Below are 14,227 nucleotides of genomic sequence, written 5' to 3' on the forward strand. Positions count from 1 at the left end.
TTATGGGACCAGCAGGATACCATGATATGGCTTTCCACACCATCACACATCCACATCCATAGTTAATGGTTGGAATCAAGCAATAATGATCGTTCTCTAGACGTAAACACGGCAGGATGTTGGAAATAACGAAAACGTTGACTCGTCGGACCACATGACGTGTTTTCACTGATCATCCGTCCAGGATTTATGCTCCTGACACCATGTTTGACGCTTCTTTTCGTTGGTTGTCGTCACTAATGGTTTCGGTATAGCAGCAAGCCCATGAATATTCACGTTATGGAATTCTCGGGGCATAGTGTCGATAGATACTGGGTTTTAAAGATGGCTATTGTCTTGCTGCAGTGGTAACACCGGTTCCCGTCAGATCACCGAAGTTAAACGCTATCGGGCTGGGCTAGCACTTGGATGGGTGACAATCCGGTCTGCCGAGCACTGTTGGCAAGTGGGGCGCACTCAGCCCTTGTGAAGGAAACTGAGGAGCTACTTGATTGAGAAGTAGCGGTTCGGTCTCGGAAACTGACATACGGCTGGGAGAGCGGTGTGCTGACCACATGGCCCTCCATATCCGCATGCAGTGACACCTGTGGGCTGAGGAAGACACGGCGGCCGGTCGGTACCGTTGGGCCTTCATGGCCTCCTGTTCGGGAGGAGTTTCGAGTTTCTTTGAGCTCTGCATTCACTTTGTGTTGTTTCGACACAATTTGTGTTAGCGTACGACAATCTCTGTCATTTAGTTTTGATTTGCGACCACTATTACGTTTACATGATATTTTTCCATGTTTTGTGTAGGCTGTCACGACTGTTGAAAAGTTGCTCTTGAAACATTCAATGAGTTGGCTGCCTTCGTTACGGATGCTCCAGCTGATCGGGCCCTCACAATCTGCCGTCCTTGGAACTCTCTTAGGCTATCATTGCACGTCAACCTAGGCCTCTGAATGCAAATACGAAGTGTCCACACTAGTAAGCAACCTGCACTGGTGCCTAGTCCGTACTGAACATGAACAGTCCAGAGCGACACGTGCCTTATCTGCGCTGTTGACCGCCAAACACAACCATCGCATTACTACCACTGGTTCATATTATACTGCCCATCCCCTGTACACCAATCTGCAAATGCGTTTGCGTATTCAGAAGCGAAGCAACAGCGCCTGTTTCTACTTGCAGTTATACCGTTTGAGCGTTGATGTGCACTGAGATAAACAATTTGTTGGGTACTGAACTGCTGGCAATGGTCAAGTTTATGTTCATAGGCTGTTTTTGCTGCTGCCAAGAACGAATTGTGTAACACACACTAGTTCAATGTGTCCCGTCTTGCTGCACTTGGGACAAGCCGTGCAATGATTGAGGCGGTCTTGAAGGGAATGCGAGACGGAATCGGACGACGCCCCGACTGCTTTCCTGCTGCTGGAATCACACGGCCTGGGGCCTTTCCACGGGCGACCAATACCCGGCGCCTGCTGTTCGGCGTGCCGACAGCTGCAGCGTCTGCCCACGTTTCTAATGAGTGGTCTGCTGCACGCGAAACTTCGCCGTGCGAGAGCTAGAACTTGTTCAAGTGACGGTTCGTCGAACTGTAAAGCCTGCTGACTTATTTTTCTGGGGCAAAATGGATAATGGTGCCCTTAAATATTACGTTGGCGTTTGATTCCTTATGTTTGTAAGAGACGAAATCACACTTTTGACGAAAGCCACGCAGTTTCGCCACCCCCGACGTGTACGTCTGATTAGGGTATATTTTACACTGATGAAGTTCCACGCTAGACGCAGTCCCATGCACATTTCCTCAAATTACAACTGAGAGGGTTCAGTCAGCGGGTCCAGTTTTATCATCTTCTTGCAGATTATCTACGGCTAGCGCCGCTCCTCCACCCCGAGTCGCCACCTTTTCCTGTCTTGGCTTTCCTTAACGTTCATATTCCTTGCTTCCATCGCCTCCTCCACATTATTTTGCCGGATGCGTTGTGGGCGACCTCTTTTCTTCCGCTGGGATGGTATCCGACGTATAGTACCCCGTTTGGTATCCTGTCTTCATTCATCCTATTCACATGTCAAACCACATCAGCTGTTTTTGTTGGGCATCGTCACAGGTATCCCTACCGATCTTCATCCTCTCTAGGATTATGGTGTTTCTTATCGTTTTCGTCCTAACATAGCTTGACCTTCATATTAAGTAATCCATCTCAGTGACAAGCGTTTATTGCTAATATATATATCTCCACGGACCCAACCAACCAACCAACTCGCGCACGCGCGCCCTGACCGTGACATCGCTGGCCACAGTTCCTGTCGCGGCCGTCGGCGTCTCAGGGCGTTACCGCCGATGGAAGAGGTCGCGCCATGGCTGAGCTCGGGTCCGCAGCGCCCTCTGCCTTTTGCGTATAAGGAGGAGCGCTGGCCCCGAGACGGACAGTCTATTGTCGATTGTCTATTGCTAGCCTTTCGTGGAGTTTAGCGGAGCCATTGCAGTGTTATATTTGCTATTGTATTCGACTAGGCTCAGTACACGGATTACTCTTGGATATTACTTGGAGACTTGTATTGCTGGTGCACGTTTAGTCAGAAATAAAGATAAGTTATCTCTTCATTCTAGCTGGCGCAATTCTTGTCATTAATTATTTTTCGGCCAACAGACATAGCTACATCCTGGTCACTACCCACGCTTTATACAATTTGTGGTGGCTGCCCCAAAAGTACCACCGAGGACCTTGGGTTTGAGGAGCAGTCATATATATATATATATATATATATATATATATATATATACAGGGTGAGTCACCTAACATTACCGCTGGATATATTTCGTAAACCACATCAAATACTGACGAATCGATTCCACAGACCGAACGTGAGGAGAGGGGCTAGTGTAATTGGTTAATACAAACTATAAAAAAATGCACGGAAGTATGTTTTTTTAATACAAACCTGCTTTTTTTAAATGGAACCCCGTTAATTTTGTTAGCACATCTGAACATATAAACAAATACGTAATCAGTGCCGTTTGTTGCATTGTAAAATGTTAATTACATCCGGAGATATTGTAACCTAAAGTTGACGCTTGAGTACTACTCCTCCGCTGTTCGATCGTGTGTATCGGAGAGCACCGAATTACGTAGGGATCCAAAGGGAATGGTGATGGACCTTAGGTACAGAAGAGACTGGAACAGCACATTACGTCCAGATGCTAACACCTTTTTATTGGTCTTTTTCACTGACGCACATGTACATTACCATGAGGGGTGAGGTACACGTCCACACGTGGTTTCCGTTTTCAATTACGGAGTGGAATAGAGTGTGTCCCGACATGTCAGGCCAATAGATGTTCAATGTGGTGGCCATCATTTGCTGCACACAATTGCAATCTCTGGCGTAATTAATGTCGTACACGCCGCAGTACATCTGGTGTAATGTCGCCGCAGGCTGCCACAATACGTTGTCTCATATCATCTGGGGTTGTAGGTACATCACGGTACACATTCTCCTTTAACGCACCCCACAGAAAGAAGTCCAGAGGTGTAAGATCAGGAGAACGGGCTGGCCAATTTACGCGTCCTCCACGTCCTATGAAACGCCCGTCGAACATCCTGTCAAGGGTCAGCCTAGTGTTAATTGCGGAATGTGCAGGTGCACCATCATGCTGATACCACATACGTCGACGCATTTCCAGTGGGATATTTTCGAGCAACGTTGGCAGATCATTCTGTAGAAACGCGATGTATGTTGCAGCTGTTTGGGCCCCTGCAATGAAGTGAGGACCAATGAGGTGGTCGCCAATGATTCCGCACCATACATTTACAGTCCACAGTCGCTGTCGCTCTACCTGTCTGAGCCAGCGAGGATTGTCCACGGACCAGTAATGCATGTTCCGTAGATTCACTGCCCCGTGGTTTGTGAAACCCGCTTCATCGGTAAAAAGGTAGAACTGCAACGCATTCTCTGTTAATGCCCCTTGACAGAATTGCACTCGATGATTAAAGTCATCACCATGTAATTGCTGATGTAGCGACACATGAAACGGGTGAAAGCGGTGATGATGCAGTATGCGCATGACACTACTTTGACTCAGTCCACCGGCTCTCGCAATGTCCCGTGTACTCATGTGTGGGTTCATGGCAACAGCAGCTAACACACCAACTGCACCAGCTTCTCCTGTGACGGGCCTGTTACATCTACATCTACATCTATACTCCGCGAGCCACCTTACGGTGTGTGGCGGAGGGTACTTATTGTACCACTATCTGATCCCCCCTTCCCTGTTCCATTCACGAATTGTGCGTGGGGAGAACGACTGCTTGTAAGTCTCCGTATTTGCTCTAATTTCTCGGATCTTTTCGTTGTGATCATTACGCGAGATATATGTGGGCGGTAGTAATATGTTGCCCATCTCTTCCCGGAATGTGCTCTCTCGTAATTTCGATAATAAACCTCTCCGTATTGCGTAACGCCTTTCTTGAAGTGTCCGCCACTGGAGCTTGTTCAGCATCTCCGTAACGCTCTCGCGCTGACTAAATGTCCCCATGACGAATCGCGCTGCTTTTCGCTGGATCATGTCTATCTCTTCTATTAATCCAACCTGGTAAGGGTCCCATACTGATGAGCAATACTCAAGAATCGGACGAACAAGCGTTTTGTAAGCTACTTCTTTCGTCGATGAGTCACATTTTCTTAGAATTCTTCCTATGAATCTCAACCTGGCGCCTGCTTTTCCCACTATTTGTTTTATGTGATCATTCCACTTCAGATCGCTCCGGATAGTAACTCCTAAGTATTTTACGGTCGTTACCGCTTCCAATGATTTACCACCTATGGCATAATCGTACTGGAATGGATTTCTGCCCCTATGTATGCGCATTATATTACATTTATCTACGTTTAGGGAAAGCTGCCAGCTGTCGCACCATGCATTAATCCTCTGCAGGTCTTCCTGGAGTACGTACGAGTCTTCTGATGTTGCTACTTTCTTGTAGACAACCGTGTCATCTGCAAATAGCCTCACGGAGCTACCGATGTTGTCAACTAAGTCATTTATGTATATTGTAAACAATAAAGGTCCTATCACGCTTCCTTGCGGTACTCCCGAAATTACCTCTACATCTGCAGATTTTGAACCGTTAAGAATGACATGTTGTGTTATTTCTTCTAGGAAATCCTGAATCCAATCACAAACCTGGTCCGATATTCCGTAAGCTCGTATTTTTTTCACTAAACGTAAGTGCGGAACCGTATCAAATGCCTTCCTGAAGTCCAGGAATACGGCATCAATCTGCTCGCCAGTGTCTACGGCACTGTGAATTTCTTGGGCAAATAGGGCGAGCTGAGTTTCACATGATCTCTGTTTGCGGATTCCATGTTGGTTATGATGAAGGAGATTTGTATTATCTAAGAACGTCATAATACGAGAACACAAAACATGTTCCATTATTCTACAACAGATTGACGTAAGCGAAATAGGCCTATAATTATTCGCATCTGATTTATGACCCTTCTTGAAAATGGGAACGACCTGCGCTTTCTTCCAGTCGCTAGGTACTTTACGTTCTTCCAGCGATCTACGATAAATTGCTGATAGAAAGGGGGCAAGTTCTTTAGCATAATCACTGTAGAATCTTAAGGGTATCTCGTCTGGTCCGGATGCTTTTCCGCTACTAAGTGATAGCAGTTGTTTTTCAATTCCGATATCGTTTATTTCAATATTTTCCATTTTGGCGTCCGTGCGACGGCTGAAGTCAGGGACCATGTTACGATTTTCCGCAGTGAAACAGTTTCGGAACACTGAATTCAGTATTTCTGCCTTTCTTCGGTCGTCCTCTGTTTCGGTGCCATCGTGGTCAACGAGTGACTGAATAGGGGATTTAGATCCGCTTACCGATTTTACATATGACCAAAACTTTTTAGGGTTCTTGTTTAGATTGTTTGCCAATGTTTTATGTTCGAATTCGTTGAATGCTTCTCTCATTGCTCTCTTTACGCTCTTTTTCGCTTCGTTCAGCTTTTCCTTATCAGCTATGATTCGACTACTCTTAAACCTATGATGAAGCTTTCTTTGTTTCCGTAGTACCTTTCGTACATGATTGTTATACCACGGTGGATCTTTCCCCTCGCTTTGGACCTTAGTCGGTACGAACTTATCTAAGGCGTACTGGACGATGTTTCTGAATTTTTTCCATTTTTGTTCCACATCCTCTTCCTCAGAAATGAACGTTTGATGGTGGTCACTCAGATATTCTGCGATTTGTGCCCTATCACTCTTGTTAAGCAAATATATTTTCCTTCCTTTCTTGGCATTTCTTATTACACTTGTAGTCATTGATGCAACCACTGACTTATGATCACTGATACCCTCTTCTACATTCACGGAGTCGAAAAGTTCCGGTCTATTTGTTGCTATGAGGTCTAAAACGTTAGCTTCACGAGTTGGTTCTCTAACTATCTGCTCGAAGTAATTCTCGGACAAGGCAGTCAGGATAATGTCACAAGAGTCTCTGTCCCTGGCTCCAGTTCTGATTGTGTGACTATTCCATTCTATACCTGGTAGATTGAAGTCTCCCCCTATTACAATAGTATGATCACGAAACTTCTTCACGACGTTCTGCAGGTTCTCTCTGAGGCGCTCAACTACTACGGTTGCTGATGCAGGTGGTGTATAGAAGCATCCGACTATCATATCTGACCCACCTTTGATACTTAGCTTAACCCAGATTATTTCACATTCGCATTCGCTAATAACTTCACTGGATATTATTGAATTCTTTACTGCTATAAATACTCCTCCACCATTGGCGTTTATCCTATCCTTGCGGTATATATTCCATTCTGTGTCTAGGATTTCGTTACTGTTCACTTCCGGTTTTAACCAACTTTCCGTTCCTAATACTATATGCGCACTATTTCCTTCAATAAGAGATACTAATTCAGGAACCTTGCCCTGGATACGGACCCGTTTGCGTGCTACGAACATACCTGTTGCATACAGTTGGCGGTAGATATTTTGCAATGTGCGGCACGTTGGATGCTCTCTGTCCGGGTACCGTTCTGCATACACCCTGCAGCCGTGAGGTGCATTTCGTCGACACTCGCCATAGATCAGTATCATCTCCGCCTTTTCAGAGTTCGAATACACCATGGTCACAGTTCCTACAACATTACACTATCACAGACGTCTGGTAACACGGTGTACTACAGTTGGTCTGCGTGCGGAGACGAATGCAGAATAACAATAGCAGCAAGCGCTACATGCGGACACTGCGACAGCTAGACCAAACCACAACAGTGCACTACAGCCACACTCGTAAACACGGTCGTCATCGTAAACATGTCCCTGCAGATGCTGCTCGCCGACCGTGGCCCGTGTTTGTTACAACACGCAACTGAACGTCGGAGGTTTCAAGCGTCAACTTTAGGTTACTATATCTCCGGATGTAATTAACATTTTACAATGCAACAAACGGCACTGATTACGTATTTGTTTATATGTTCAGATGTGCTAACAAAACTAACGTGGTTCCATTTACAAAAACGTAGGTTTGTGTTAAAAAACATACTTCCGTGCATTTTTGTATGGTTTGTATAAACCAATTACACTAGCCCCTCTCCTCACGTTCGGTCTGTGGAATCGGTTCGTCAGTATTTGATGTGGTATACGAAATATATCCAGCGGTAACGTTAGGTGACTCACCCTGTATGTACACTCCTGGAAATTGAAATAAGAACACCGTGAATTCATTGTCCCAGGAAGGGGAAACTTTATTGACACATTCCTGGGGTCAGATACATCACATGATCCACTGACAGAACCACAGGCACATAGACACAGGCAACAGAGCATGCACAATGTCGGCACTACTACAGTGTATATCCACCTTTCGCAGCAATGCAGGCTGCTATTCTCCCATGGAGACGATCGTAGAGATGCTGGATGTAGTCCTGTGGAACGGCTTGCCATGCCATTTCCACCTGGCGCCTCAGTTGGACCAGCGTTCGTGCTGGACATGCAGACCGCGTGAGACGACGCTTCATCCAGTCCCAAACATGCTCAATGGGGGACAGATCCGGAGATCTTGCTGGCCAGGGTAGTTGACTTACACCTTCTAGAGCACGTTGGGTGGCACGGGATACATGCGGACGTGCATTGTCCTGTTGGAACAGCAAGTTCCCTTGCCGGTCTAGGAATGGTAGAACGATGGGTTCGATGACGGTTTGGATGTACCGTGCACTATTCAGTGTCCCCTCGACGATCACCAGTGGTGTACGGCCAGTGTAGGAGATCGCTCCCCACACCGTGATGCCGGGTGTTGGCCCTGTGTGCCTCGGTCGTATGCAGTCCTGATTGTGGCGCTCACCTGCACGGCGCCAAACACGCATACGACCATCATTGGCACCAAGGCAGAAGCGACTCTCATCGCTGAAGACGACACGTCTCCATTCGTCCCTCCATTCACGCCTGTCGCGACACCACTGGAGGCGGGCTGCACGATGTTGGGGCGTGAGCGGAAGACGGCCTAACGGTGTGCGGGACCGTAGCCCAGCTTCATGGAGACGGTTGCGAATGGTCCTCGCCGATACCCCAGGAGCAACAGTGTCCCTAATTTGCTGGGAAGTGGCGGTGCGGTCCCCTACGGCACTGCGTAGGATCCTACGGTCTTGGCGTGCATCCGTGCGTCGCTGCGGTCCGGTCCCAGGTCGACGGGCACGTGCACCTTCCGCCGACCACTGGCGACAACATCGATGTACTGTGGAGACCGCACGCCCCACGTGTTGAGCAATTCGGCGGTACGTCCACCCGGCCTCCCGCATGCCCACTATGCGCCCTCGCTCAAAGTCCGTCAACTGCACATACGGTTCACGTCCACGCTGTCGCTGCATGCTACCAGTGTTAAAGACTGCGATGGAGCTCCGTATGCCACGGCAAACTGGCTGACACTGACGGCGGCGGTGCACAAATGCTGCGCAGCTAGCGCCATTCGACGGCCAACACCGCGGTTCCTGGTGTGTCCGCTGTGCCGTGCGTGTGATCATTGCTTGTACAGCCCTCTCGCAGTGTCCGGAGCAACTATGGTGGGTCTGACACACCGGTGTCAATGTGTTCTTTTTTCCATTTCCAGAAGTGTATTTGCTAACGTCGAATGCTTCTACTCTGTCTAAAGCACGATCTGGATTATAGTCTCATATATTCTCTTCTTCAGTGTTCTTTTTTTTGTGTGGAACAGAATTTATTGGCCTTGTTACAGCTCGTCCCTTATTGAACCTACTAGTGATTTCATCATTGCTTGAGTCCTGATTATTAAATAATACCCCAAGAAATTTTGCCTTTTCCACACCTACAATTGCTTCTCCATCTACCTCCAAATTATTTACGTTTTCCGTTCCAGCAGCCAAGTAGTCACACTTTTTCATGTTCATCTTCAGACCAGCCTTATTGTATTCCTCTTTAAACTTTCTTATCATATAGGTCAGATCATTTTCATCTTTTGCTAGTACAATCTGGTCATCTGCAAAATGCAGGCTAAATATCGTACTTTCCTCTACTATCACTCCATAACCCGACATTTTCTGTGTCAAGTCTGTATGATTGCTCCTAAATGTAGCATAAAGTGGGTAGGTGGCAGCCCACATCCCCGCTGCACACCCTTATTCACCTCGAATTCTTCTGCCCAACTATTCCCAGTCCTCATTCTCGCCGTTTTATTTTCAGATAATTTCGTAACAGGCTTTAGCAATCTTTGATCTAACTACATCTCTTTCAACTTTTCCCACCATTTGTTGGTGGGTACATAATCACATGCTCTCTCTAGGTCAATCAATGCAACATGCGTCTCTACTCCAGCCTTCATTTTTTTCCTTTATTGATTTTCAATTCCCAACCCCCTCAGAGGGGAGCGGGCTGGTAGCAGCTTAGTACGCCGCTCTTAAGCCTACGAATAGTTAAAAACATAATAAGAAGATAATAAACAATAAAAACAGGCGATAAGAACGGTGACTTTTTAAAACTGTAAAATGGCAGGAAGTTGTGGAAGTTAAAATACAGAAACAAAGGGTTGGTGATGCTAATTAAAACATAGTAAGTAGACAGGTACAATAGTAGACAGACAAAAAACACAGCGGGAGTCTGGTTTCTGTTCGCAACATGTAAAAAAGGGAAAGCACAACACTGAACACTCACTTAAACACTGCACTATAGAGTAGATATGAAGATGACACACCACAGCCTAAGGCAGATGGGGGGGGGGGATCCGGACAGATGAGGGAAAAAGGGGGGAGGAGAGGAAAAAGCAAAAGGGGGGAGCCAATGGAGGGAGAGGACACATAAGAGGGAGGGGGGACAGAGCGGACACAAGAAAGAGTGGAGAAGGCAGAGGAGGGTAAAGCAAAACGACTCAGGGGAGAGAATGGAGTCAAAGTTGGGTATGTGGGGAAAAATGATGGAAGGGGGGAAAGAGAACCCAGGAAAATGACAGAGGTAGGGAGGGGGAGGTGAGGACCAGAGTTGATACGAGGGCTAAATGGAGGAAGAGAGGGCATCATCCAGGAGGGGGTTGCCAGAAGCCACCTTGGGAAAGGAGATGAAGAGTGTAGAGGTGGGGGATAGGGGGCTACAACGATGAAGGCACAGCAGTGGGAGGGGGTTGGAGAGGAGAGGAGCAACCAGGGGATGGGGGAGATCAAGTTGGCGGGAGGTGTAGAGGACTTAGATATGTTTGTGGAAAAGGAGCAGATGGGGAAAAGGAATCAGGTCATAGAGGATCCGTGTGGGGGATGGGAGGCATATACAGAAGGCGAGGCGGAGTGCATAGCGCTCGAGGATCTGGAGGGACTTATAGAACTTGTGGTGAGGCAGAGATCCAAGTGGGACAGGCATAGCAGAGGATGGGATGGATCAAGGACTTGGAGGTATGGAGTATGGTAGAGGGGTGCAGCCCCCATGTCTGGCCAGAGAGGAGTTTAAGGAGATGGAGGCAGTTGTTGGTTTCAGATTGGATAGAGCGGAAATGAGGTATCCAGGAAAGGTGATGGGGAGAGGTGAACAGGACAGGCGCAGAAGGTGAGGGAAAAATCAAGAACCCAGAAGGAGTGAGTAGTATGACCTATGATGATTACCTGGGTCTTCGAAGGATTGATTTTTAGGAGCCACTGGTTACACCATGTGGCAAAAAGGTCAAGGTGATTCTGGAGAAGGCATTGGCCCCATTGAAGGGTAGGAGCGAGGGCAAGGAAGGCGGTGTCATTGGCATGCTGCAGGATGTGGACTGGAGGGTGGGGTTTGGGGTTTAGATCATATCTGCTGTGTACAGGAGGTAGAGGAGAGGGGAGAGGACAGAGCCCTAGGGCACACCCACGGAGGGGTATCCAACTTTCATGCATTTTCATGTATCAATGTATATAAAGTCTGTAAATATATAGAATCTATAAATACATAGAGTCAATAAAAATATAGAAAAATAAAAGTCAATAAATGTGCGACTTCATCCAAGATAAGAAGAAGGCTTTTATATCCAAAATTGTGAACAGCCACAAGCCACATGTAACTTTCTCTTTATTTTTGCATGTTTCACTCAATGAACGTGAGAACTTTCAGAATTTACATAGTCGAGGGCCACACTTTATAAATAATGGGCGGTGTACAGATCCACCATCATACATTCTACCTTGTGATCCACTGCTACATAATTCCCGAAGATGCTCATGTTGGTTGAGTGAAACATGTCAGAATAAAGAAAATGTTACATGCAACTTGGGGCTGCTCAACAGTTTGAATGTCTAATAGTCACTGTTCCCCTTCAGGCAAATGACTGTACTCGCTAGGTTTTGTACGTCTGCATCCTTTACTTAGAAAGCTTCGAAGTACTGATGGAACAGTCTCTCGTTTGATTCTCAGTCCTCTGTTGATTGGCTATGGATCCGCTGGCATTCCACAAGTGCTGACAGAAACCCTTCGCAACATGGCGATCTTTCCTCGCTGAATTTCTACATGTGTGATTGGCATTGCACCAGATTTGGAAATATAGACTTAAGCGTCAAAGAAACTAGTATGGGCAAGTGTATTCAAATACAGAGATATGTAAACAGGCAGAATATGGCTCTGTGGACAGCAACGCCTATATAAATTGTTAGATCGGTTACTGCTGCTACAATGGCAGGTTATCAAGAGTCAAGTGAGTTTGAACGTGGTGTTATAGTCGGGACACAGCATCTTCGAGGTTGCGATGAAGTGTGGATTTTCCCGTACAACCATTTTACGAGTGTACCGTGAATTCAGGTATCCGGTAAAACATCAAATCTTCGACATCGCTGTGACCGGAACAAGATCCGGCAGGAATGGGACCAACAACGACCGAAGAGAATCGTTCAACGTGACAGAAGTGCAACCCTTCCGCAAACTGCTGCAGATTTCAATGCTGGGTGATCAACATGGGAACCATTCAAAGAAACATCACTGATGTGGGCTTTTGGAGCCAAAGGCCCACTCGTGTACCCTTGATGACTGCGTGACACAGAGCTTTACACTTCGCCCGTTCCTGTCAATACCGACTGTTGATGACTGGAAACGAGTTGCCTGGTCGGACAAGTCTCGTTTCAAATTATATCGAGCGGATGGATGTGTACAGGTGTGGAGACAACCTCATGAATCCATGGACCCTGCATGTCAGAAGGGGAATGTTCAGCTGGTGGAGGCTCTGTAATGGTGTGGGGCGTGTGCAGTTGGAGTGATATGGGACCCCCCTGATACGTCTAGACACAATTCTTACAGATGACACTACATAAATATCCTGTCTGGTCACCTGCATCCTTTCATGTCCATTGTGCATTAAGACGGACTTTGGCTGTCCACCAAAATCCCCGACATGAATATTATTGAGCATATCTGGAATGTCTTGCTACGTGCTGTTCAAAAGAGATCTCCATCCCCTCGTACTCTTACGGATTTATGGACAGCCCTGCGGGATTCGTAGTGTCAATTCCCTCCGGCACTACTTGAAATATCAGTTGAGTCCATGCCATGTCGTTTTGCGGCACTCCTGCGTGCTCACGGAGGCCCTACACGATATTAGGCAGGTGTACCAGTTTCCCTTATGTGACGTTATCCACTATGTGCACAGAAAATTGGTGGCTCTGGTACTGAACTGTGTAACTTCGGATTACTGTTCACTGAGGGCGCTGTTCATCACCATTCGTTTCTGATTCTGCCGGACGTTCTGCTCGAATAAAAAAAAATTAAAAAATAAATAAAGGGAGCACAATGAGTTCCTCCGTCGCTACTTGTGTAGTGACTACCACACAGTGAAACAACCTGTCATACAGGAGCACTTATTTATTGACAGCAAAAGTGCAAACACTGGTGAGCAATTGATCCAAATAGAGTAAAACAAAGAAAGTCCAATAGTAGATCCAAGACAGTCACAGCGGACAGTACAACAACACGTTCTTTATGGTCCAGCAAACAAAGAAAAGCATGAGGCCTAAATCAGCCGCCATAGTTCAAATGGGCGCCGGTTGGCGTGCGGTAAGCGTCGGCGCGCGCTTCTTTGTGCCGGAATGGACGCCATGGTCCTGCGGATGAGCCTTGATGACGTAGCGTGGTAAGGCGGAAAAGGAGCAATGCTGTTTGCACGGCCACATGTGAACAGTGCTTAGTTCGAATGGGGGCCCGATAGGCGGCAGTAGCCATTATTACAGAAGTCGATATCAGATATGTAGATGCCTATCAATGCGGTAACATTTGGGCGTTGACGCAACATTGCTGGAAGACATGTAAAAAATTCGAATGGGAGAGCTACCAATCGTTCTGTGTCCATCACACTGATAAGGTTAGTCTGAAATTTCCTTCAATCGTGGACTAGGGTGTCGTCGCAATGTGATAAAACTGCTGCATTCCCTCCCCCCCCCCCTTCCCGCCCCCACGTATACGTCAACTGTACCATACATAATAGTAAAAATTTATTGACAAATTACAATACTGCAAGAACTCTGATGGTGGGCGTGATTTGCTAGTGGTCCCAGGTAGAATAAAGAATAAAAAGACAAGTAACATGAAATAAGCTCTCACGATGGGAATGTGTAATGTCATTATAAGATTCGTAAATAGATACAGTGTAAGCGTGTGTGTGTATGTGTGTGTGTGTGTATGAGGTCACCGGCTCACAGAGGTGACGACGGTTCTATCACTGTATTATAAAATGCTACCTTAGAGAGCTGCAGAATTCGTGCATCATCTGTCAATAAGCCAATTCTC

The 14,227-nt window shown here is 46.7% G+C and overlaps 1 protein-coding gene across 1 annotated transcript; it reads right to left on the reverse strand.

Annotated features, from left to right (window-relative positions):
• Nucleotides 1-9,162: 9,162 nt before the first annotated feature.
• LOC126101230 (uncharacterized) lies at nt 9,163-9,612 on the reverse strand. Its single transcript, XM_049911920.1, has one exon. It carries the CDS (start codon nt 9,610-9,612, stop codon nt 9,163-9,165), a length of 450 nt encoding a protein of 149 aa, XP_049767877.1.
• Nucleotides 9,613-14,227: the final 4,615 nt, after the last annotated feature.

This window comes from Schistocerca cancellata, chromosome 9 (assembly GCF_023864275.1).
Source record: "Schistocerca cancellata isolate TAMUIC-IGC-003103 chromosome 9, iqSchCanc2.1, whole genome shotgun sequence".
Taxonomy (NCBI): domain Eukaryota; kingdom Metazoa; phylum Arthropoda; class Insecta; order Orthoptera; family Acrididae; genus Schistocerca; species Schistocerca cancellata.